The sequence below is a fragment of the Myotis daubentonii genome, chromosome 5 (genome assembly GCF_963259705.1).
Source record: "Myotis daubentonii chromosome 5, mMyoDau2.1, whole genome shotgun sequence".
Classification (NCBI taxonomy): Eukaryota; Metazoa; Chordata; class Mammalia; order Chiroptera; family Vespertilionidae; genus Myotis; species Myotis daubentonii.
In genome coordinates this window covers 29,710,428-29,734,867 of record NC_081844.1, presented here as the reverse complement: position 1 = coordinate 29,734,867, position 24,440 = coordinate 29,710,428, and the positions used below count along the sequence as shown (strand labels likewise).

Here is a 24,440-nt window from a genome sequence, read left to right as displayed (position 1 = left end):
TCGCTGAAAGCAGGTTTCTGGGGTTTTGTTTAGCTTCTATATTTGTAACTATGCTTCAAACTGCAAGCTCAGAGGCCGGCAAGGCAGGCGGGGAACGTTGGTTTCCTCCGTCACTGAAGCAAGCAAGCCTCATGTTAGTTTCAAGCTGCCTGGCTGCCAGCCGCCATCTTGGCTGGCAGTTAATTTGCACATTGCCCTAATTAGCCAATGGAAAGGGTAGCGGTCGTACGCTAATTACCGTTTCTCTTTTATTAGATAGGATGTGTCTCCTCATTAGAGCAGGGACTTTGTATGTCTTTGTTGTCTTATGTCCCCAGGGACTGGCATAAGACATATAGTAGAAAATGTATATTTGTTGAAGAGATAAATGAGTGAATGAATGAATAGGTGGGATGATTGGAAGAATGATGGGATGATTTGGATAGATAAATGAATAGACAAATGGATGGCTAAATATGGACAGATGAATAATCCTATCTAATAAAGAGGGAATATGCTAACTGACCCTTGCTGTCGCAAAGATGGCAGCACCCACAGCCAATAAGGAGGGAATATGCTGACTGTCCCACCCTCAAAGATGGTGGCGCCCCCAGCCACAAGATGGTGGTGCCCAGTCCCCTCAGCCACACACCTGCCTCGGGAGTCCCCTAGTCCCCTTAGCCCCCAGCCACCCAGGGCCAAATCGAGGCACAGGCAAGCCTCAGATGGTGGCTTCCCAGTTGCCTAGGGCTGGCCGAGGCAGTGGCAACAGCAGAGGTGTGATGGGGGCGTTGCCTTCCCCTGATCACTGGGTCGCCTCCCACCCCTGAGGGCTCGTGGACTATGAGAGGGGGCAGGCTTGGCTGAGGGACACACACACACACACCCCCCCTGCCGTGCATGAATTTCATGCACTGGGCCTCTAGTGGATAAATAATTGGATAAATGGATGGATGAAAGGGTGATTGAATGATTTGGATGGATAAATGAATAGACAAATGGATGGCTAAATATAAATGGGTGGGTTCATAGAGGAGAGGGATAGATAGTTAAATAAATGGATAGAAGGATAATAGGGGATGAATGAATGGATACGTGGATGGATGAATGGATGTTTCAATGAATGATTCAATGGATGATGGATGGATGAAGAAATTAAAGGATGAGTATATGGATAGATGTTTATCAGACTCCAAGCTAAGCACTTTACATGCCTTCTCTTGTTTTATCCACACAGACATTTCATGAAGGAAGGAATATTTCCACTTTATAGACAAGGGGTTTGAACTTCAGATGTAGGGAAAATCACATCCCCCAGATGATACAACTAGGAAATGGTGGAGCAGGATTCAAACTTAGGTCTCCTAACTCCACGCCCTGTGCTCTTAACCACAATGAAATACATATTCCCCTTCTCCCCTTGCTTTGAGAGCCTATACTGGCCACCCCTGCTCCCCTCCGTGCCCCACAGCATCCAGATTGCCCATCCAGGTGTCCATGTTGCTCTGCTGTCAACCAGTGGGATGGCCACACTGTCCATGTGTGAGCGTGTGTGGAGGCCTGCAAGGTCTCTGCATGCATGAGGGTGGAATGAGGTTACCAGAAAACATGTCCATTCTTAAGGGTGGCCCCTAAGTACCAAGGACAGTGCAAGGCCAAAGTCAGGTCCAAAGAGTCTGGTAGTGACTGCCACTATGAGTAAGCTGCAAGTGGCCCAAGCCCCAGTAGAGGTCATCCCAGTAGAAGCCATGTAATCATAGCAGCTGGTCATCCAGTCCCTCCAGGTTGTGTGACAACAGGGTGGCAGTGAACACAAGCGTGAGGAGGAGATGAAAGAGAACAGGGCAGGTCAGGAAGGGGAGCTATGCCTGGCAGCCCTGCAGGTCATCAGTCCGCTGCTCAGAGAAGTCTTGATGTCCATCCCCTGCCTTGGAGTGGGGTCATGCAGGACAAGGAGGATGAGGAAAGGGAGCTGGAGGAAGAACTGTGTGTGTTTCTCAGACTCCCGATCTAAGCCTCTCTCCTCAAGACACAGGTGAGTTGGCTGGTGGTTGGGGAGTCCAGAGACGGGCAGACTTCAGCAGTTCTTGTGGTCACCACTGATTTCCACGTAGGGCAGCCCCACGGGCCACGTGTCCCGAGGCCAGTAGCGGACTTTGAGGGTTTGGTTTGGCATCTCATACCTGGCGTCCACCAAGGCCATGGTGACCATGCCATAAGGGAAGGTGATGCTGATGAACAAATGCCTGTGGGAAGCCGGGAGAGGGTAGTGAGGGTGCAAAATGTCCTTGGGGTAAAGCTGGATGTCCCCAGCCCCACCTGGGTCCTGATCATCCAAAGGAACCTTCTGGAACACACCCCCTGATTGCCACCAGTTGCCCCCCGCCCCCAAACACACAAGACCCAGTATTGGTGCCATCCCTTTATGTCCCCAGGCTGATGCCCCACGCTCTGATATCTGAGATTTTTCTGGTCCTGGGGCCCCGGCCCACAGGGTAGGTGCTTACCAGATGCTGTGCATGTAGGAGAAATTAATCTGCTGCCAGAAACTGCAAAGGAAGCGGTCACTGATCCAGCTGGTCAATGCAAAAGCCCACAAAACCACGGAGACCTCAATGAGATGTCGAAGCTCCTTATTACTGGTCCTAGGGAGGGCGGAAGGGAGATGAGAGCCTGACTCCGAGTGGAGTCTGCAGGGGCTGATGGGAAATTCCTCCACCACGGAGGTGAGGCTGGGAAGAGGGAAAGATCCAGGGTGCCGGGGGGAGGGGCCTCATCTGTGTTTATGACTAACGTTTGCAGAGCACTTACAGAATGTCAAGTGCAGTCAACAAGTCCTCTGGGTAGAAACTTAGTCCTCACAACAATGCTAATATTCCCATCTCGTAAAATGGTGAGAAAACTGAAACCCATGAGATTAAGTTATGCCCCAACCCCACACCACAGTTACTAGGGGCAGAGCTGGGGTCTGAACCAAGGTTGTCAGATTGCAGAAATGTTCTTTTTTTAAGATATGTTTTTTATTAATTTCAGAGAGAGGAAGAAAGAGAGAGAGATAAACATCAATGGTGAGAGCGAATCATCAATTGGCTGCCTCCTGCACACCCTCTCCTGGGGATCGAGCCTGCAACCCAGGCATGTGCCCTGACCAGGAATCAAACCGTGACCTCCTGGTTCATGGGTTGGCACTCAACCACTGAGCCACGCCAGCCAGGCTGATTGCAGAATTCTTAACCAACAAGCCTTTCTGTGTTTGTGCGTTTGTGCGTGGGGTGTGTGTGTGTGTGTGTGCATCTGTGAGTCAGTGCTTGAAAATTCTTGTCTGGGTGGCTGTAAGAATGTGTGTGTCCATGAATGGGAGGGTGATTCTCTGACGGCCATGTCCTGGGACAACTCAGGAAGAGAATCTGTTTCCCTGATGGCAGCGCTAACCCAGTGTCCCTTAGCAAAGAGCGTATCGGGGATTAATAAGGCAGAGACTCCTTTGTGGTTAAAGTCACAGGCCCTGCCCGCTGGCCTAAAATGAGACAGTTTGAACAACAGAAAAGCATAATGAGTAAGAACTGGTGAGATCTGAATAAAGTCCGTGGTCTCAATAACAGTATTGTCCCATTGTCAATTTCCTCCTTTGGAAGTTGTACTGAGGTCACATAAGATGCTGCCATTGGCGGCGGGTGGGGGGGGAGGGTTGGGGGGGTTTGGGGGGGGCCTGGAGGAAGGGTACATAGGACTCTGTACTGTTTTTGCAACTCACTATGAGTCCATAATTGTTTCAAAATAAAAAGTAAAAAATGTAGCAAAGTGACCCAAATGGGTTAAAACACTTCAGAAATGTAAACATCCTTGATTTCATAACAACAAAACTTAGAAACAAAACCAACTTCATTGGGCCCTGCTAGAGACTTGGGGCTAAGGCACCGAATCATCACTCTCAGAAATAATGGGAAAGGATCAATGGTCTCTCCTGTCTTCTCTGTTCAAACTCTCTATTTCAAGGTTGATGCGGGACAGCTTTTAATTCAGCGGTTCTCAACCTGTGGGTCGTGACCCCTTTGGTGGTCGAACGACCCTTTCACAGGGGTCACCTAAGACCATCCTGCATGTCGGATATTTACATTACAATTCATAACAGTAGCAACATTACAGTTATGAAGTAGCCACGAAAATAATTTTATGGTTGGGTCACAACATGAGGAACTGTATTTCAAGGGCCAGAAGGTTAAGAACCGCTGCTTTAATGGAAGAACTCCAGCTAATCAATGCAGAGGGAATAGCAGAATCTGCAAACCAGCCTTTTGCACCCCCTAATGAGATCATGGATGGAGGCAGGGGCATCAGTGGCTGCTGGAGTCATTGGGTGACAGGTCAGTGGAAAGCTTCCTAATACAGGTGGCATCATTCGAATCCCCGAATCCACCTCAACAGCACTAAATGTGCGGTGCCCACTCATTTGGCAGTCCGATGGGAGGGCACAAGGAGCACCCAGCATCGCACAGGAAATATCCTGGCCTGAAAAATGTAAGCCTGAGCCCTGAGTGGGAGCTCAGTTGGTTAGAGCATCGTCCCGAGGGCTGAGATGGTGGGTTCGATCCCGGTCAGGGCACATACAAGAATCAACCCACGGCCCTAACTGGTGTGGCTCCATTGGTCGGGTGTCTCCCCTGCACAGAGCACAAGCCTGAGTTGCAGGCTTGATCCCAGGTAGGGGGTGTGCAGGAGGCAGCCGATCGATGTTTCACTCTCATATCGATGTCTCTCTCTCTCCCTCTTCCTTCCTTTCTCTCTCTAAAAATCAATAAAAAATATATTTTTAAAAAAAGAATCAACCAACGAATGAATAAATAAGTGGAACAACAAATCGATGTTTTTCTCTCTCTCCTTAAAATCAATAAATAAAAAATGTTAACCTGAATCTAGATCTATTAATTTGCAGGAAATACAAAAGATAAGGAAACACATTGAAAGATGCCATAGGAAGGGGTCAGTCAAATCCAGAATGTGGGATGTTCTATAGGCAAATGACCGAGGGGTGTTATTAATAGACATGAGCAAAAGGAGATGGGCGGGGCGGGGGGGGGCTGATATGAAATAAAGACCAAAGGTCTGGATCCTGACTTAAATAAGACCAGGTGTAAGAAGCATCTTTGAGAAACTGAGCAACATCGATGAGAACTGGGTACTGGATACTATTTTAAGGAAGTCTCATTAACTTTGTTAGAAGGGTGTGTGCCATATCTCCATTTGTCCCTCTAGAATTCCCCTACCCTTCCTCACTCTGCCCTATGACCTGGAGGCTGGCGGGGGCAGTGCTGGGTTGTGTGGACCAAATCCAGAGTTTCCTTATCTTTGGGCTTCCAGTTGGGTTGGCCAATAGGGAGCCCCAGCAAGAAACCAAAGGGTGAGGGAGGGTCCTGTTAGGTTTATTTTCAGAGCTCCCTCTCTGTGGGGTTGGCTCAGGCTGGCTGCAGCCGGCTACTGGAAGTCACAGCTCTGGCCAAGGAGACCTTTCAGGCTCTCACCTTCCAGATTCTTGCCATCAGCCCCTCCCATGAACCCTCGGCCCAGATCTCCTGATGGTCTTAGAATCTCACTCTTATTAGCACAGGGGTTTTAAATGATTCCTAGTGATTTCCCTACACCAGGGGTCTTCAAACTACGGCCCGCGGGCCACATACAAATACAAATATTGTATTTGTTCCCGTTTTGTTTTTTCACTTCAAAATAAGATATGTGCAGTGTGCATAGGAATTTGTTCACAGGTTTTTTTTTTTAAAACTATAGTCCGGCCCTCCAACGGTCTGAGGGACAGTGAACTGGCCCCCCGTTTAAAAAGTTTGAGGCCCGGCATTGCTGGTCCGGGATCCTCTGACCATGTGCGGTCTCGGCAAAGGCGGGAAGGGCCTGGGCAAGGGCGGCGCCAAGCGCCACCGCAAGGTGCTGCGCGACAACACCCAGGGCACCACCAAGCCCGCATCCGGCGCCTGGCACTGCGCGGCGGCCTCAAGCGCATCTCCGGGCTCATCTATGAGGAGACGCGCGGGCGCTCAAGGTCTTCCAGAGAACGTGATCCGCGACGCCGTCACCTACACGGAGCACGCCAAGCGCAAGACGGTCACGGCCATGGACGTGGTCTACGCGCTCAAGCGCCAGGGCCGCACCCTCTACGGCTTCGGCGGCTGAGGCCCAAACAACTACCTTCGACAGCAAAGCCAAAGGCCCTCTTCAGGGCCGCAAAAAAAAAAAAAAAAAAAAAGGCGAAACCGGTTTGGCTCAGTGGATAGAGCGTCGGCCTGCGGACTGAAAGGTCCCAGGTTCGGTTCCGGTCAAGGGCATGTACCTGGGTTGCGGGCACTTCCCCAGTAGGAGATGTGCAGGAGGCAGCTGATCGATGTTTCTAACTCTCTATCTCTCTCCCTTCCTCTCTGTAAAAAATCAATAAATATATATTTGTTTAAAAAAAAGGTTTAAAAAAAAAAAAAGTTTGAGGATCCCTGCCCTCTCCTTTGTAAATTACCCTTTCATTAAAGTCTCCTCAATGGCCCCATTTGAGAGTTCCTTCTCTGTCCTAGTAAGACATAGTATGGTGTTAAAAAGTAAGAATTCTTGCCCAGCCAATGTGGCTCAGTGGTTGAGCGTCAACCTATGAAACAGGAGATCGCGGTTTGACTCCTGGTCAGGGCACATGCAGGGGTTGCAGGAAGTAGGGGGCGTGCAGGAAGTAGCTGGGGGATGATTCTCTCTCATCATTTAAGTTTCTATCTCTTCCTCTCCCTTCCTTTCTGAAATCAATAAAAATACATTTTTTTTAAAAAAGTAATCGCCGAAACCGGTTTGGCTCAGTGGATAGAGAGTCGGCCTGCGGACTGAAGGGTCCCAGGTTCGATTCCGGTCAAGGGCATGTACCTGGGTTGCGGGCACTTCCCCAGTGGGGGATGTGCAGGAGGCAGCTGATCCATGTTTCTCTCTCATCGATGTTTCTAACTCTCTATCTCTCTCCCTTCCTCTCTGTAAAAAATCAATAAAATATATTTAAAATAGAAAAATTTAAAAAGTAATCATTCTTTCTTGGGAGAGTGAAATCCTGAAAAGTCAGTGAGTGTCCTGATATGAAATCTGACGGGGAATATATAACACAGGTTGGCAAAAAGTTGATGGTTGTTGGGGCTGGTTAGTGGGCACATGGAGGTTGATGGTGCAACATCTCCAGTTACATACATGTTGAGGGATTCATAAGAAAAAAGGACAAGCTCTGCAGCCAGACAGCCTTAGGTCCAAATCCTGGCCCTGCCCCTTGTTAGTGGATGATCTTGAGCATGGCGTCAACAAGAACTCAGTGCCTGGCCCTGGCTGGTATTGCTCAGTGGCTAGAGTGTCAGCTCAAACACCGAAGAGTCATGGGTTCAATTCCTGGTCAAGGGCATGTATCTGGGTTGCAGGTTCGGGGTGAGTATGGGAGGCAACAACTGATGTGTCTCTCTCACGTAGATGTTTTTCTCCCCATCTCCCTCCCTCTCTTCCACGCTGTCTAAAAATTAATGGAAAAAATATCCTTGGATAAGGATTAACCAAAAAAAAACAAAACACCAACAAAAAGAACTTTATGCCTTGTAAGTGTGTATGTGTGTGTGGTCGTGAGGGGCGGGGGGCGGGGGGAGATGGGTGAGGGGCGAGAGGGTGGCTCTGGAGGGGGGAAGGAGCCACCCTCCTGGGCACCTGCAGTTACCACCCACTTCTTGTACTCCTGGAACACGATGTAGAGGATATGCACGGCGATGCTGTTGAGGGCATATGCGTTCACCGTAGGCCTCAGGAAGGACAGGAAGGTACTGACCATGGTGGCGATGACAACCAGGCAGATAAACTGGGGCCTGGAGGGAGAAGGGCTCAGCTGTGAGGTGGCTGGAAAGGGTCCTTGGGAGGGGGTTGGGCAGGTCACATGGAGATCTTGTGGCAGAGGTGGGTGAGAAAAGGGGAGGGGTTCCAAGGAGCCCAACTGAGCTCAGAGACAGGTCTTGGAACTCCCAGATGGGCTCAGCAGAGGATCTTAGGGCCCAGGTGAGTCAGTGAAGGGTGCCAGGGCCCAGGTGAGGTCAGGCAAGGAATTCAGGGAGGGCCCAGGTGGGATTAAGGAAAGAAATGCAGGGTCTCAGAAGCTATCACCTGAGGGGTCTTAGAAGGCTCAAAAGAGTCAAGCAGGGTCAGGAGAGAATTTCAGAGGGGTCTCAGGTCAAGAGGGAGGATCATATATAACATTTCTGGGAACCCAGTTGATAGACTCAGGGGATAGTTCCCAGGGGCCCGGGTAAGCTTAGGGATGGGTCCTAAGACACCCCCCTCCCCCAGGTGAGCTCAGATAGGGTCTAGAGAAGGTCCCAGGCTATCTGGGGAGGAATTCTAAGAGTTCCAAGTACACTTAGAGGGGTGGCTTGGGAGCCCAGTTAAGTCAGGCAGGGTCAGGACAAAGTTCTGGTGTAGTCAGGGGAGGGATTTCGAGGGCCACCACAGGGCTCAGGGAGAGGACACAAGAGCCCAGGTGGGCTCTAACAGAATCACCAGAGGGCCAGCCCCCATCCCACCTGTTTTCCCCTAGGAAGGTGGGAAAGTAGCAGCGGGGCATCCATATGCTGTAGCCACCAGCCAGCAACCACAGAATAGAGATCTCGTCCAGCAGTTGGCCCAGGAAGCTGAGCGTCATGTGGAAGTACATGGAGAACAGGCCTGGAGCAAGAGACAAAGGCAGGTGGTCAAGGAGGTGCTCCTTCCCACGCCCCTGGCCCCACTGTCACAGGCCCCACCTACCTATGACCATGAAGAGGACACAGAGGGCATAAATGGAGCGGGAGCGTTTCTGGGCATAGGGGTGCATCAGGAACATCATGAGAGGCCCAAAGATGAAGAAGGTGACATTGCTGAACTGGAGAAGAGGAGGACATGGGGAGGGGGTGTCAGACAAGGGAGGCAGAGGAGGGCTGGCCCTCTGTTAAAACCCTCAGTCATTAGCCTGTTGGTCACCTATCTCCTTTCAGGCAATGAATGAACCCAGAGTTTGTCAAGTCTTTCAGCTCATCTGTACAGTCAGTGGGTCATCAGTAGATCCATAACTCCATCCATTATCCTATGGATTCATTTGTTCATTCAATGGGTGTGGCAAAGACTAACTACTAACATTCTACCTACATTCTCCCCCTTTTCCTTATAAGAATAGTATCCCAAGTTTAGCTAGGCACACAGCTACTCAGCTCAAGACTACATTTCCCGCCGAAACCGGCTCAGTGGATAGAGCGTCGGCTTGCGGACTGAAAGGTCCCAGGTTCGATTCCGGTCAAGGGCATGTGCCTGGGTTGCGGGCACATCCCCGGTGGGGGATGTGCAGGAGGCGGCTGATCGATGTTTCTTTTTTTTTTTTTTTTTAAATATATTTTATTGATTTTTTTTACAGAGAGGAAGGGAGAGAGATACAGAGTTAGAAACATCGATGAGAGAGAAACATCGATCAGCCGCCTCCTGCACATCTCCCACTGGGGATATGCCCGCAACCCAGGCACATGCCCTTGACCGGAATCGAACCTGGGACCCCTCAGTCCGCAGGCCGACACTCCATCCACTGAGCCAAACTGGTTTTGGCATCATCGATGTTTCTGACTCTCTATCTCTCTCCCTTCCTCCCTGTAAAAAATCAATAAAAATATATATTAAAAAAAAAAGACTACATTTCCCAGTCTTCCTTGCAATACACGGTGCCCTTGTGACCTGGTGTGGCAAATGAGATAGGAATGTAAATGAATCTATTACTTTCAGGTCAGTTCTTAATAAGCAGCTTAAGGCTTGCATTCCACTTCCTGTGGACCAAAATGCATCTGAGCCTGTGTCTTAAGTTATGTGCACCCCTTTCTTCCTTGCTAAATAAACCTGAATTATGTTCAAGCATCTGGAGGACAAGCTTTCAGGGAAGCAGGATTTGGCCCCAAGGAATGGATCACTCCCATCGCCTGCCAATGGTATTTATTGAGGAATAAATGTGTGATATAATTCTGGCCATGAAACATGATGGAAGTTCTGATGAGGGACTTCTGGGAAAATTCTCTTTACTGAAATCAGGCCCAGGGAAAAGGACTTGGGACATTATTGTGATATTTAAGATGTGGCAGCTTCTTTGCAACCATGAGGAAACTAGGCTAAAAGCAAAAACAGATACTTGAGAATAGTAGATCTCAAACTTTTTGGTCTCAAGACCCTCTTACATTCTTAAACATTATTGAGGACCACAAAGGCCTTCTGCTTATGGGAGTTACATCTACCAAGACTGACTATATTAGAAATTAAATCTAAGAATATTTCAAATTATCTTACTACACAAGCATACACTCCCTTGGCCATCAGAGAGATGATGCCATCATACATCATTTGGCCACTGAAAGATTCCATTGTATCCTTGTGAGATCATCAAAGTGAAAAGAAAGCAAATAATATCTCCACATTATTATGAAAATAATTTAGACTTCAAGGAATTTCTAAAAGGGCGTATGGGACCCCAGGGAGTCCCCAGACAATATTTTGAGAAACACTTCTCTAGAGATATCAGAGCAGAAAGATGAAAAGATCCAAGAGGCCTGATGATGTTGAGCTGCTGAGTTAAGCTATTCCAGAACCATTTACATCAGAACTTCTATTTAAATAATAAGAAGAAGATATTGTTCTTTCTGTTTAAGCTGCTTTTAATTGGGTGTTTCATTTGAAACCAAAGCTTTCCAGTTCATGGGCTTTAGGATCGAAGTAACATGGAATTGGATTCATGCTACCTCACTAATTGTGGGGCCTTGAGAAAGCAACTTCAATGCCCTAGCCCTTTATCTCTACACTAGAGGCCTGGTGCATGAAATTCATGCACTTGGGGGGGGGGGACCCTCAGCCCTTGGGGGATGTCTGATGGCTTAGGCTTGCTCCCCATGGGGAGCCAGCAATCGGACATCCTTAGCGCTTCCACGGAGGTGGGAGAGGCTTCCGCCATCCCCACTGCACTCAGCAGCCATGAGCCTGGCTTCTGGCTGAGCAGTGCTCCCCTCTGTGGGAGTGCACTGACCACCAGGAGGCAGCTCCTGCGTTGAGCGTCTGCCCCCTGGTGGTCAGTGCGTGTCATAGCGGCTGGTTGCACAGCCTTAGCATGTCATTAGCATATTATGCTTTGATTGATTGGATGGCCGGACAACCAGACACTTAGCTATTAGGCTTTTATTATATAGGATTTGTGACATATGCACAATGTCACCTGCCTCTTCATGCTGTTGATCCAAATGTCCCCACTAGCCTATTACAATTAAGGTCACAAGAATATCTGCACCAGAATTTCAATGACTCAAAAATCCCTAAGTCTGACACAGGACTTCAAAAGTCTCCCCCAGGGAGATTGGGGCCACAGTGAGTGTCTCACATGAGCTCAGAAACAAGTGTTCTCGTGGTTTTCTGGACCCGCCAATTTGAGGTCAGCCATCTAGCTTGCTCAACTACACCCTTGCCTCCCTGATAAACTCTTCCTCTTATAAAGGTCTTCTCCGTTGTCTGTGTCCCATCTTAGTGAAGGAGCTGTGCCCTGTTAACTAGGGTGCTCTGTTATTTTTTCAGAACTCTGGTCTTGAGGATGATGACTCAAGAATACAGAGCACAGTGGTGGGTGCGGGAACTCATTCACCTGATACAGTGTCACCCTCTGTGAGCCTAGGGCCTGGGAGCCTATAAAGGTTCCCAAGGGAGGCGTCCTCCTGATTCCTGCAAAGCCCACGGCTCTCCTTGGGTCTCGGTGGAGCCAGCTCAAAGGTCAGGAGCGGAGGACCCAGCGTTGGCAAACTGGTTTCCAAGGCCTTGGTCCCACCCACATGCTTGTTTTCTATGCCAAGGTCTCTTGTGCCTATGAATGGACAAGGTCCCACACACCTCTGGGACAGACCCTGGTTCACAATGGCAACCCCAGAACAGATACACGCCTGCCTTGTCTGTATCACGACATCCCACCCCACTGCAGCAGACACCTATCCCTATCAGGGCCAATCAGGTTTTCTCTTTTGGGAATTTAAAACCTGAGGCAGGCACAGAGCCTGGGAGTTACCAAAATTGAGTCGCACAGTTGACAGCTCTAGCAAGGCCTTGGGATATTGTCATGATGTTTAAGATACGGGAGCCACCTTGCTACCAGGAGGAGATGAGGCGGAGAATAAAAACAGACACGCAAGGGTAGTATTTCCCCTTCTGCTGGATCCTTCAGTCCTGCACTAGGCCCCAGTCCTCCCAAGCAACTCATCTTTCCATTTTCTAAAATATCGCAGTATTTTTCTAATACATTCTCTCTTTTTTGATTGTTTGTTTGATTCTTTGGTTTTGTTTTTTGCTTAAGCTAGCTTTCTATTGCTTGCATCCAACAGAACTATCACCATTAGTATATTAGCTAGGCTTCTTTGGTAGCAAGCAACAGAAAATGATTCTGATAAACTTAAATTATAAATATTACGTGTGTGTGGGTGTGGGTGTGGGGGGGTGTATAGTTACCTACTTAATTGATTCATTCGTTCATTTATTATGTGGAGCTCAATAATCAAAGGAACTGCAGAGACAAGGAAAACCAGAAACCAGAACAGCTCTGACCCTTGAATGGACAATCTCTTCAGGGGGCAACTTCAGGCATGAATGAAAACAACTATGTTCAGTCTTTATGTCCAAGCCCAAGATTCACATTTTGGAGAGTGTAGCCTGGGCCACATCCCACCCTTGGCCAGAGGAGAGGGAGGACCTTGCTGGACCTTCCATCGAGACCATAAGCAGTAGGGGAGGAGCAGCTGGTTGTCTAAGGGGAAATGGGGCCATGGATATCAAATGAGAAATTTTAAAGCCTCCATTTAAAATACATCTGTCATGCCCTAACCGGTTTGGCTCAGTGGACAGAGCGTCGGCCTGCAGATGCAAGGGTCCCAGGTTCGATTCCGGTCAAGGGCGTGCACCTTGGTTGCGGCCACATCCCCAGTAGGGTGTGTGCAGGAGGCAGCTGATTGATGTTTCTAACTCTCTGTCCCTCTCCCTTCCTCTCTGTAAAAAATCAATAAAATATATTTTTAAAAATACATCTGTCATTTATGTTTCTCTCTCACCGCGATGTTTCTCTTCTCTCTCTCTCTCTCTCTCTCTCTCTCTCTCTCTCTCTCTCTCTCTCCCTCCCTCTCTCTAAATTAAAAATAAAATACAGTCTTGACTGGTTTGGCTCAGTGGATAGAGCATCAGCCTGCGGACTGAAGGGTCCCAGGTTCAATTCCAGTCAAAGGCATGTACCTTGGTTTCAGGCACATCCCCAGTAGGAGGTGTGCAGGAGGCAGCTGATTGATGTTTCTCTCTCATCGATGTTTCTAACTCTCTATCCTCTCCCTCTCTGTAAAAAAAAATCAATAAAATATATTTTAAAAAATAAAATAAAATACATCTGTCACTTTAAAGCAGGGGTCCTCAAACTATGGCCCGTGGGCCACATGCAAATACAAATATTGTATGTGTTCCCGTTTTGTTTTTTTACTTCAAAATAAGATATGTGCAGTGTGCATAGGAATTTGTTCATAGTTTTTTTTTAAACTATAGTCCGGCCCCCCAACGGTCTGAGGGACAGTGAACTGGCCCCCTGTTTAAAAAGTTTGAGGACCCCTGCTTTAAACTCTAAAAATAAAATAAATAAAACACATCTGTGACTCCCATAATTAATATCCAAGCTTTTAAACTTGGCTTATAAACTCTCTCCATTACTCATTTATTTGTTCCACCTTCAACTTTATAATCCTGGTGGAAGGAATAACTCAGTTCCTTCGAAAGAGCCATACTTACTCTTACCTCTTACCTCCAGGAGTTTGTATGTGCTGTTCCCACTGCCTGGAACACTGCTCTCCACTCACCGCCACCCCCTTGCCAGGCCAACTTCTACTTCATCTGTCGCCTGGGTGTCACTTTCTCCTACGGATTCCCACCCCCTCAAGGCAGGATTAGGTGGCCTTCCTTTGTGCCCATTGCTGTCCCACTTCCTAACACTTGTCCAGCTGCCCTGGAACTGTCTGGCTCTTCTGCTAAACCTGGTTTTGATTACACAGGCTGTGTCTTCTCTATCTCTACTCCCCATTGTAACTTCAGGGACCAGGATATAGTAGGTACTCAATCAGTATTTCTTTTTGACCAGACCTCAAGATAGATTCAGGTGGATCACCCATCATATGCATGAAAACACTTGACAGAGGGTCTTGCATCTAGAAAGTTCTGGATAGAAGGCGCTAGGACTGTTACTTTCTCATCGTTTGACCACACACCTTTGCAGAGATTGTTTTGAATCCTTGCACACACCCCAAAGTCCAGCATTCTAGTTCTTCTTTGGCAATGAGAAAAGCAAATCTCAGAGACTTCCCTGAGGTTGCACAGCTCCAGAAGACTCTGAAACTTGATTGGCCCCTGCCTTGCAAGACAAGAGGATGAGGCCGGTGGTAGTGATAAAGAGGGGGCTCCCCTGCTTGAAGAAATAGCAAGGGCCGCTGCTATTGTTGTTGCGGGAGATGGTAATAACAAGTTTATTAGTGGTGTAGCTGCTCCACACTCAGAGGCCGGCAGAACCGAGGCAGGCGTTTTAAATGGTGCCCAGTGTGCGGAATGAGGTGGAGCCTCTGACTAATGAGCGACAGCTGGCTCTGGAACCTCTGATAGCATCGAGATGCCAGGGTCTCCTCCCTGCCCTCTGGGGCTGGGTCCCCATGTTTCCCAACCACTGGCCCCACCCAGACTCGGCAAGGCAGGAGAGGCACCAATCTGGGATTGTGCCAGGGCCAGCCTCGCCCTCAGCTCTGGACACACCTGAGCTGAACTCCCTGGGTCCCAGGCCCAGCAGGTGCTTTCTCATTCATTCATTCATTCATTCATCCATCCATCCATCCATCCATCCATCCATCCATCCATCCATCCATCCATTTGCTCAACAACCATTCCTTCAGTACCTACTATGTGCTCAAGGACCTTAGCAGTATCTGAAAACAAAGGCCCTGCCTTCACAATGGGTATCCAGCCAGGGTTTGTTGGCCATTCTGTGCTCCAACTTCCGCCTCTCCCTCTGAGTGCCACGGTTAGGATTAGGCAGCCGAGTGCCACCGGAATTTGGCTGTTTTGTTCACTGCTTTGACATGCCTCCCCCCCCCCCCCGCCGTGTCTAGAATAGTGCCTGGCACACCCAGGAGGTGCTCAGTAAATTTCTGTAGATGATAATTGTGGGAACCCCAATCAGAGTATCCCGGATGGTCAAGGCCAACGTGCCGAAGGAAATAACACAGCAGTTTGACTGTATGCACTGCGCAGGCGCACCTTTCTATAGCCCAAATTTTGATATCATTCTTTGGCAAGAAGCCTCTTTTGTCTAAGTTCGTATGAAAATGTATTGTTGACCAGCCGGTGCATGGCTGCTTTACAGGGCTACTCTGAAGAACTGTTTTCTCTGGTGGCTCCTGGTTAGCAAGGGCTACTTAGTCTACACCCACCGGCCTAGAGTTTGACACGCTTGGTCTCTCCTATATGCCTATGACTACTCATATCATGGGGGTACAGCCCCTAGCAGAGAAAGAGCTATACTTCGATAATGACACATGCCAACATACATGTGAAAATGCCTACATGTGCCTAGCACAGGTGCTGTCACGGTTGTGCACAATGTGTTGCTAGCGTGTTTGCTCTTTTATTACCCAGTCCCCAGCAGGGTGTCTGGTAAACAGATGTGGCCGGTTACCATCGGCATGGAAGAAGGGAAAGAGAAGTCAAGGGAGGGAGGAAAAGAAGGAAGAGAGGAAGAAAGAAGTGGGAGAATAAGGGAGGGAGAAGGAGAGGAAGGAAAGGAAGAGAAGGGGAAGAGAGAGCTTGACTTGAATTGACTCCCTGCCTCAGCATCTCATTTACCCCAACCACCCTGGGCTGAGCCCGCAGCCCCTACAACCACCCTGTCCTCCCCCATCCCCACTAACAGCTTCTCTGCAAATCACTGTTTCCCTGGAGGAGCCCATGATTCCTTCTTATCACCTTCATTGTCGGTGCCACACACACACTGGACTGTGACTTCTGTGGGGACAAGAAACACGTTTTATCCTCAGCTGTGTCCCCAACACCTTGCACGCTGGGCACCCAATAGACACTCAAGAAAAGTTTGTTGAATCAGTCAAATCAATGAACGTGGCCAAGACCGCCCACTTGTCCTAACCTGCCATAGCCAGACTCCCGCCACCCCCACCTGGCACTGTCACCTGTCCAGAACCCTGTCTACATCCACTTAACAGGTGCACACAAATGTTGGTGCTAGGTGGGGCCGGAGCAATAGCACCAGCCGAGCCACAATCCCTCCCAGCCTGGGACTTACTCGCAGGAATTCAGATGCACACAATTAATTGTTAATGACTCAGTAACTGGGTGGCCTTGCAGAGCTGTAGTTAAGTGAGAGACTCTGGGACCAGGTGACCTGGGTTTCACAATGGGACTTCTAACATTTGCAACTTTCGTGCATTGGCAATTAATGCTGTGCAACCCTGGGAAGGAAACACAACCTCTCTGAGCCTTTATTTACCCATCTGCCAAATGGGAGAATAAGAGTACCTACTTCATGGAATTATGATGATTAAATAAAATTAATAAACATCAGCGCTGGCTGGGTGGCTCAGTTGGTTGGAGTATTGTCACATACACCAAAAAGGGTTGTGTGTTCGATTCCTGCTTGGGGTACATAGAGGAGGCAACTGACCTATGTTTCTCTTTCACATCAATGTTTCTCTCTTTCTCTCTCTCTAAAAATCAATAAAAACGTATCCTTGGATGAGGATTTAAAAAAAAAATTAAGCCCTAGCCAGTTTGCTCAGTAGATAGAGCATTGGCCTGTTGACTTAAGGGTCCCAGGTTTGATTCCAGTCAAGGGCACATGTCCGGATTGTGTGCTAGATCCCCAGTAGGGGGCGTGCAGGAGGCATCCATCAATGATTCTCTCTCATCATTGATGTTTCTATTTCTCTTGCCCTCTCCCTTCCTCTCTGAAATCAATAAAAATATATTTTTTAAAAAATTAAGAAACATCAATATAATTAACACATCAATACTTTTGCATCTCTGCATTATGTTTACCTGAAATAATAATAGCTTCGATTTATTTAGTAATTAGGATGCACCAGAGTCTGTGAGGTTTTTTAATCTCTGTTTTTAAATTGAGCTATTATTCACATACTATCAAATTCATTCTTTTAAAAGTGTAAAGCCAGTGGGTCTTAGTCTATTCACAAGATTGTTATTATCACTATCTAATTTCAGAACACTGCCTCACCTCCCAAAAGAATACCCATCCCCATTAGCAGTCACTCCCATCCTCCTCCCCCAGCCCCTGACACCCACTGACCCACTTCCTGTCTCTGGATGTGCCTGTTCTGGACATGTCACATGAATGGAATCACACACTGTGTGGCCTTTGTGTCTGGCTTCTCCCACTGAGCATCGTGTATTCAAGGCCCAACACATTGCAGTGAGTGTCAGCACGTCCCTCCTTTCCATGGCTGAGTCATAGTCTGTGGCATGGACAGACCACATTGCATTTACCCAAGTTGAGCTGATGGACATCTGGGTTGTCTAGTGCCTGCTTCATCCTCTCCATGGTTGCATGAGTTAAGTACGGTCGGCACCCCACCGTGGTCTCTTCTTTGAAGATGTGCCCGGTGAACATTTGCTGAGTAAATGAATGAATGCGTTTTCCTTCCCTAGCACATACCACCATTCTGAACCCTTAACTTCTGTTTATTGTCTGTCTCCTCCTTCCCGCAGCTCTGCAGCCCCAGGAGGGCAGGCATCATTGTCTGCTTTGATCACCGCTGTGTCCCCAGAGCCTGAAACAGTGCCTGGCTCAATCAATTATTGTTGAATGATGAGCAGTATAAGGGGGTGTTGTCCCCTTGAATCAGATCCCTCCCCGCAGGAGGCCAGCAGGGTGGGGATCACAAATGCCTGTTTTTCGGAAGGACAAAAGAGGTCCAGAGGGAACTATCAAGTCTGGGCCCTGGATGTGTCATGAGCATGAGTACCAGTTTCGTGTGTGTAATTATTCAATTAATGGCGTCTGTCCTCCCTGAGGGCAGGGACCATGCCCTTGTGGGTTTAAGCAGGGCCTGGCAGACCGGAGGTGCCCAAAATTATTGCTTTTGTTGTGAATGTTAATGAGGAAAAAGGCAGAGAAGGGGGGGTGTGGTTTAGAGCTCATGGGACCTCCTAGTCACAGCCAGCGGCTCAGAGGGGGCAAGTCTCCTGCCTGAGTCACACAGCATTCTGGGAAGACAGGGACTGGAATCACCACACGGCAGAGGCCAGCGGCAGGGGAGAGGAGGTGGGACAGCTGTTGGGGGTGCAGGCACTGCAGTCTACACCCCCCTACACTCCCTTCCTGCTCTGATCCCCCCTCTCTTTGAGACCTGCTCCCACAGTCCTACTCACTCCCAGCTCCCTGCCTTTGTCTATGCAGGTCCCCCACCAGCCACGCCACCCCTTGGTTTTATATCCAAGCATCTGAGAGGGAGTTTTCTGGAGATCCCTTCAGAAAGGAGAGGGTGAGATTCAGAGCTTCCGGAACTTTGGCAGGATCCTAAGGAAAACTTCAGCAGCACAGCTGCCTCTGGGAGCCGGGAGGCTTGAAACTTCTTCACACTTTACTTGAAACTCTCCTAAGATGTCAGCAGCCCAGAAGGAGGCCACATCTGGAGGCCGCCAAACCCAAACAAGCAGGTGCAAACTGGAGCAGCCTACACCTTGACTTCTGCCCCAGCCCCTCCTACAATCCTGACCCATTCCTGTTACATATACTTTATGGCTCTCCTGGCTGTCTGTGAAATCGACCAGGTGCCCTGCCGCCCCCACATCATTGCCTCTCCCGTGCCCTCAAGCCACCCATGGCTGCCCAGTGTCCTCACAACAGAACACACACTCCTCTGCCAGGCCTTCTTGAGTTAGCCCTGGAAACTTCACCAGCCCTTTCTCTCATCCTTCGTCCCTCCTCCCCCCACCCCCCCCCCCAGGCAGCCTGGGCTCTGGTTCAAGCCACCGCTGTTCTCTCACCTCAAAACCTTTTCAGATGCTATCCCCTTTGCTCCATATGCCTTGAGAGCATTTACTCATTCTTTTTTTAAATATATTTTTTGCCGAAACCGGTTTGGCTCAGTGGATAGAGCGTCGGCCTGTGGACTGAAAGGTCCCAGGTTCGATTCCGGTCAAGGGCATGTGCCTGGGTTGCGGGCATATCCCCAGTGGGAGATGTGCAGGAGGCAGCTGATCGATGTTTCTCTCTCATCGATGTTTCTAACTCTCTATCTCTCTCCCTTCCTCTCTGTAAAAAATCAATAAAATATATTAAAATAAATAAATAAATATATTTTTATTGATTTCAGAGAGGAAGGAAGAGGGAAAGAAATATAGAAACATCAATGATGAGAGAGAATCATTGATGGTCTGCCTCCTGCACGCCCTCCACTGAGGATTGAGCCTGCAACCCAGGCATGTGCCCTGACTGGGAATCAAACCATGGCCTCCTGGTTCATAGGTTGATGCTCCATCACTGAACCACACCAGCCGGGTTCATTCTTTAAGCATTGAGGTTCCCTCCCCATTCAGCAAGTGGAGGCCTCATACCCATCCCCATGGCTCCCCCCCAACTCGATTCTGGCTCCTGCTTCTCCCTTTGCCACAAACTAGCCATGGGGCTGGGGGCTCATTTCTAATTCTGAATCCCCCGCCGCATCCTGGGACAGTGAGCCTCTCTAGGACCCAGGATCACCCAGCACAGGTTGGTTTGGAGCTGTTTTTGTTGTTGTTAATCCTCATCCGAGAATAATTTTCCATTGATTTTTTAGAGAGAGAGTGGAGGGGAGGGAAGGAGGGAGGGAGGGAGGGAAAGAGAGAGAAGGAGAGAAACACTGATGTGAGAGAAACACATTAATTGGTTGCCTCTGGCACGCACCCCCACTGGGCTGGGGATTGAAGCTGCAACCAGGGATATGCCCTCGACCGGGAATCAAATCCACAACACTTTGGTGCTTGGGCCAAGGCTCTAACCACTGTGAACACACCGGCTAGGGTGGTTTACAGCATTTTTGTTGAATGAATGAGTGACTCCATCAGTGAATACAAATACATTTCAAACATTCCAACCCAGTATTCAAAACAGTCATCTTCATCTCTGCCCATATTCTAGCCACAGAAACATACTTTTCCCTTTCCCAAACTGGCCAGCCCCTCTTTTACTTCCAGGACTAGTCCACGCATTTCCTGTCTTCTGTTCTCTTATTCCTGGCTCCTACCCAACTTGGCAAGCTCCTATTCATCTTTCAAAACCCAACTCTTCGGTGCCCTCCTCGCTGAAGCCTCCCAGCACCTGGACTGAGTCCTCTGGTGCTTCCTTCTTCCACACCCTGGTCCTGGGGGCTGGGGGCTGCCGCACCGCAGGCTCAAAGCTCCTTGTAAGCAGAGCAGCAAGAAAGCACAAGATTCTTCAGGGATCACTGTTTTCCAACTATGCGTTCTGACTCGTGAGTGGAACATGGTGAAATCCATGTGACCACATTTTTGAAAATTTCTGCTGCAGATTTTGTCTTTAATTTACATACCTAGCTCAAAAACATGCTTTCAAGCAGTTGCGCAGTATTTCGGCAGAATGTACTCAGCCCTACACAGAGTGGTGAGAATATTATGGCTCCCTTTTTATTTATCCATTTACTCACTGCAATTACGATGACTCAGCGATGACTTTGTACATAAATCTCACCACCAAGTTGTCTCTTTGGTTAAAGTTCCTAGAGGTACGATGTCGGCATCAAGGGGGTGGGGGCTGTTTGTAAATTCATGTCCCAACACAGTTAGTTGTTAGCTTCCCACAGGAAGCTGCAAAAGATGAGTGTGCCACGCTCACTGTGAAATGAACTCATTTTTTTTGAGAGGCCAAAACCGAAAAGTCTCTTGTTCTCTATTTGACTGGGGATTTTTGTTTGTTTGTTTTTTATGTAACTACTAGAGGCCAGCGCACAAAATTGCACAAGACCCAGATTCCGCCGCACCGGTGGGACCCCAGGCTCCGCCATGCCACTGCGGGCAGGACCCCAGACTCCACTGTGCCGCCGCGGGTGGGATCCATCAATGCACCTCCTGGTGACCGGTTGTTTGGTCGTTCCAGCATTCCGGCCACTGGCTTTTTATATATATAGATATCAGAGGTTGGAGAACTACAGCCCCTGTGCCAAGTTCAGCCCACTGTCCTGTCTTGTGTGGTCGATGAACTAATAATAATACTGACATTTTTTAAAGGTCAAAAAATTAAAAGAATCATATGAAATTCACATTTGGGCATCCACAAATAAACTTTTATTGGCACGCAGCCACACTCACTTGTTGACCTCTGGCCTGGAGCTGCTTCCCAGACACAGTGGTTGAGTTGAGTCATTTCTACAGAGATCACGTGGCCCCCGCAGCCACAATTATCAACAAGCCAGCTTTACAACAGAAGTCTGCTCACCCCTGAACTATATGATTTATTAGCTATAGTGATGGGTTTGAGAATCTTGGGTTTGGGGAAACCCTTTAGAATAGAACTCAGTTCCTCCTGCCCTACCCTTGCTGCCAGAGCCTTTTTTTTTTTTTTAATCCTTACTCAAGGATATTTTTCCATTGATTTTTTAGAGAGAGTGGAAGAGAGAGGGAGAAACAGAGAAAAATATTGATGTGAGAGAAAAATATCGACTGGTTGCCTCCTGCACGAGCCCCGACCAGGGCCCCGGGCTGGGGAGGAGCCTGCCACTGAGGTATGTGCCCTTGACTGGAATCAAACCCAGGACCCTTCGGTCCACAGGCTTGTGCTCTATCCACTGAGCCAAACCGGACAGGGCCAGAGGCTGGCTGAGAGAAGTAAAAAACCCAAGTGTGCTCCCACCAGGGAAAGGTGAGCACTGCTTTGTGAAACATCTGTTTCTGTTTGATAAGAATCTGGAAATGCCAGTCCCGGGTGATATTGGTGTAGAAATCTCCTCGGAATGCGTTTGAGACCTGCAGCCTCGGCAGTACCCATGGGTTGCTTAATGGTCTGCATTTAGAGACGGGCTCAAGGAGGATGCCGTGAGGAGACGTTTGCAGGAGAGCATGGCTAGACCCAGGCGCAGCCCACACCCAGCCAGCCCTCTCCGGTGCCTTCGGTGGGGTGGGCTCCCCAGGGAACAGTCTGGGCTGCAGGGACTGCCAGGGAATGCAGAGAGGAGGGTTCCAGAAGCCCAAACCCTCCTCCCGTCTGCAGGGATCAGCGCGGTCAGCCCCTCCCATTTTCCAGGTGAGGGTACTGAGTGCTAGAAAGGGCAGAATCTCTGACCAGGAGGAACAAGAACCCAGAAGACCCTGGAATCTCAAACTCCCGCCTCCCAGCCCTGAGAAGCAAGGAGGTCAGAGCTAACAGAGTCAGAGCAACGTGACCGTCCTGGGGCTGAGCGCCCCTCCCCGACCTGCCAAGAAACTCTCCTAGTCCCCCCAAGTTCTGATCTGGCTCTAAGAGCCGGGGTGGCCCTGGGTGTATCCTCAACCTCCCCGAAGGCCCGTTTCCTCACCTGGAGAATGGGATTAACTCCCTATACCAGCGATGGCGAGCCTTTTGAGCTCGGCGTGTCAGCCTTTTGAAAAACCCTAACTTAACTCTGGTGCCGTGTCACATATAGAAATTTTTTGATATTTGCAACCATAGTAAAACAAAGACTTATATTTTTGATATTTATTTTATATATTTAAATGCCATTTAACAAAGAAAAATCAACCAAAAAATGAGTTCGTGTGTCACCTCTGACACGCGTGTCATAGGTTCGCCATCACTGTCCTATACGACACGTGGTGCCAAACTCCCAGGTCACTGAGGAGATTCAATGAGTCTGCCTGTCCGATGTTTAATACGGTGCCTGGCACCCGGGAAGCACTTGACAAAGGCCATTGCCTTGCTCACCATTCACTGACCTACTCTGTGTTACCCACCATCCCAGGAGCTCCAAGAAGGCAAGCACCCTGCCTGGTTCACTGTGTCGTCCGCAGCTCTCCACACAAGGACAGCACAGACGCACGTCTCCTTGGCTGCTCACATCTTTCAGGCTTTGGTCAAATGCCATTACCATCCAAGATGTGGGGGCCCTTCCGGTGTGGGGCTGCCCGCAACTGAGGGGTCTCCTGGGACAGAGGACTCCAATGCTGAAGCCAGGACAGTCCCCAGCACACTAGGATGCGTTGGTCACCTTGGGCTGGGGATGCAGCTGAGAATAAAGCAGCCATCGTCACCTCCTTCAGGCAGCCCTCCCTGACCCTCCCGTCCCTGCTGGTTTTAGGGGCCACCTCTGGGCACACTCCCCTGGAAGCTGCTCGTGGGTCCCCCATGACAGCACCATCACCCCGGGTTGTGAATGCCTGGAGTCCCTCTTTTCTGGGTCACGGCTGCCTTTCCAAAGCCTACCACAGAGCCCGACGCCAAATAAAGGCAAGTCATGAATGACAGCCAGTGCTCCCCGCCCGCCCGGCACAGGAGCAAACCGAGGCCCAGAGAGGCGAACCGCTCAGACAGGATTCCCCAGCGAGGACGTGGAGGCGCCAGGCTTTGAACCCCGGTCTGGTGAGACTCTGCCCCCCCCCAACACCACCCCCAGTGCTGCTGCCCAGCTGGCCCTCACCGTGTTGTAGAACTCGGCCACCAGCTCCGAATGCTGGAAGTTGCTCTCGCACCAATCCACCTCGGAGCTCTGGTAGGCGAAGATGCTGGGCATGGTGACGCAGCGCCCGCTGCACGCTGGCTGTGTCTGGCAGAGAGGAGCCTGCGAGCCTAGTAGGGCTGGGCTCAGGTGAGGCGGGGAGAGGACAGCCTGGTGCTCCACAGCACGCTGGGAGGAAAAACCTGCTGAGCCGCTCCCCAGTTGCACCAGGGCCGCCTGGCAGTGCGGTGGCGGCTGCCCTGGGCATAAGCAGAGGGGCTGGCACGGTCTAGGCAGGGAGGGGAGTGGGTGGGATGGCAGGTCCCTCCTCGCCCACTAGGAATGAGAGTGGGGACTGTGTTTTTTACCCAACAGTAATTTAAAATAATCATCATCATAATGAGCCCACTGAGATGAGTGCCTTTGCTAACCCCACTGTACAGAGAGGCAAACTGAGGCAGAGAGAGCAAAGTCACTTGTCGAGGGCACGCGAGATGTGAAAACAGGCTGGCTGAGTCCAGAGCCCAGGCTCTTAATCATCAGGTTTTACTACCTCACGCCATCAAAGCTCCTCGCTGCTGCTTCCCGCATCAGAGGCAAACAGCTGCACGCCCAGCCAGCGCTCAGCCCAGCTCCCTTGCCGTATGTGGCCTTGCCCAACCATTTCTCCTTTGGGAGCCTCAGTTTTCCTGTCTGTGCCATCAG

The 24,440-nt window shown here is 49.5% G+C and overlaps 1 protein-coding gene and 1 pseudogene across 2 annotated transcripts; one reads left to right on the top strand and one right to left on the bottom strand.

Moving 5' to 3' along the window:
- Positions 1-1,146: 1,146 nt before the first annotated feature.
- Positions 1,147-23,876, bottom strand: ACER1 (alkaline ceramidase 1). 2 transcript variants are annotated; one of them, XM_059696954.1, is made up of 7 exons: positions 23,718-23,840; positions 20,757-20,916; positions 8,779-8,893; positions 8,556-8,697; positions 7,710-7,847; positions 2,487-2,624; positions 1,147-2,225 (listed from the first exon to the last, which is right to left on the bottom strand). In XM_059696954.1, the coding sequence occupies exons 3-7, from the start codon at positions 8,855-8,857 to the stop codon at positions 2,057-2,059; spliced, it is 666 nt and encodes a 221-aa protein (XP_059552937.1). In that variant the 5' UTR covers positions 8,858-8,893; positions 20,757-20,916; positions 23,718-23,840; the 3' UTR covers positions 1,147-2,056. The 2 variants fall into 2 exon arrangements, with proteins under 2 accessions (XP_059552937.1, XP_059552936.1); XM_059696953.1 differs by lacking the exon at positions 20,757-20,916 and having other exon boundaries at positions 23,718-23,876.
- On the top strand, positions 5,851-6,203 carry LOC132234211 (histone H4-like; annotated as a pseudogene).
- Positions 23,877-24,440: the final 564 nt, after the last annotated feature.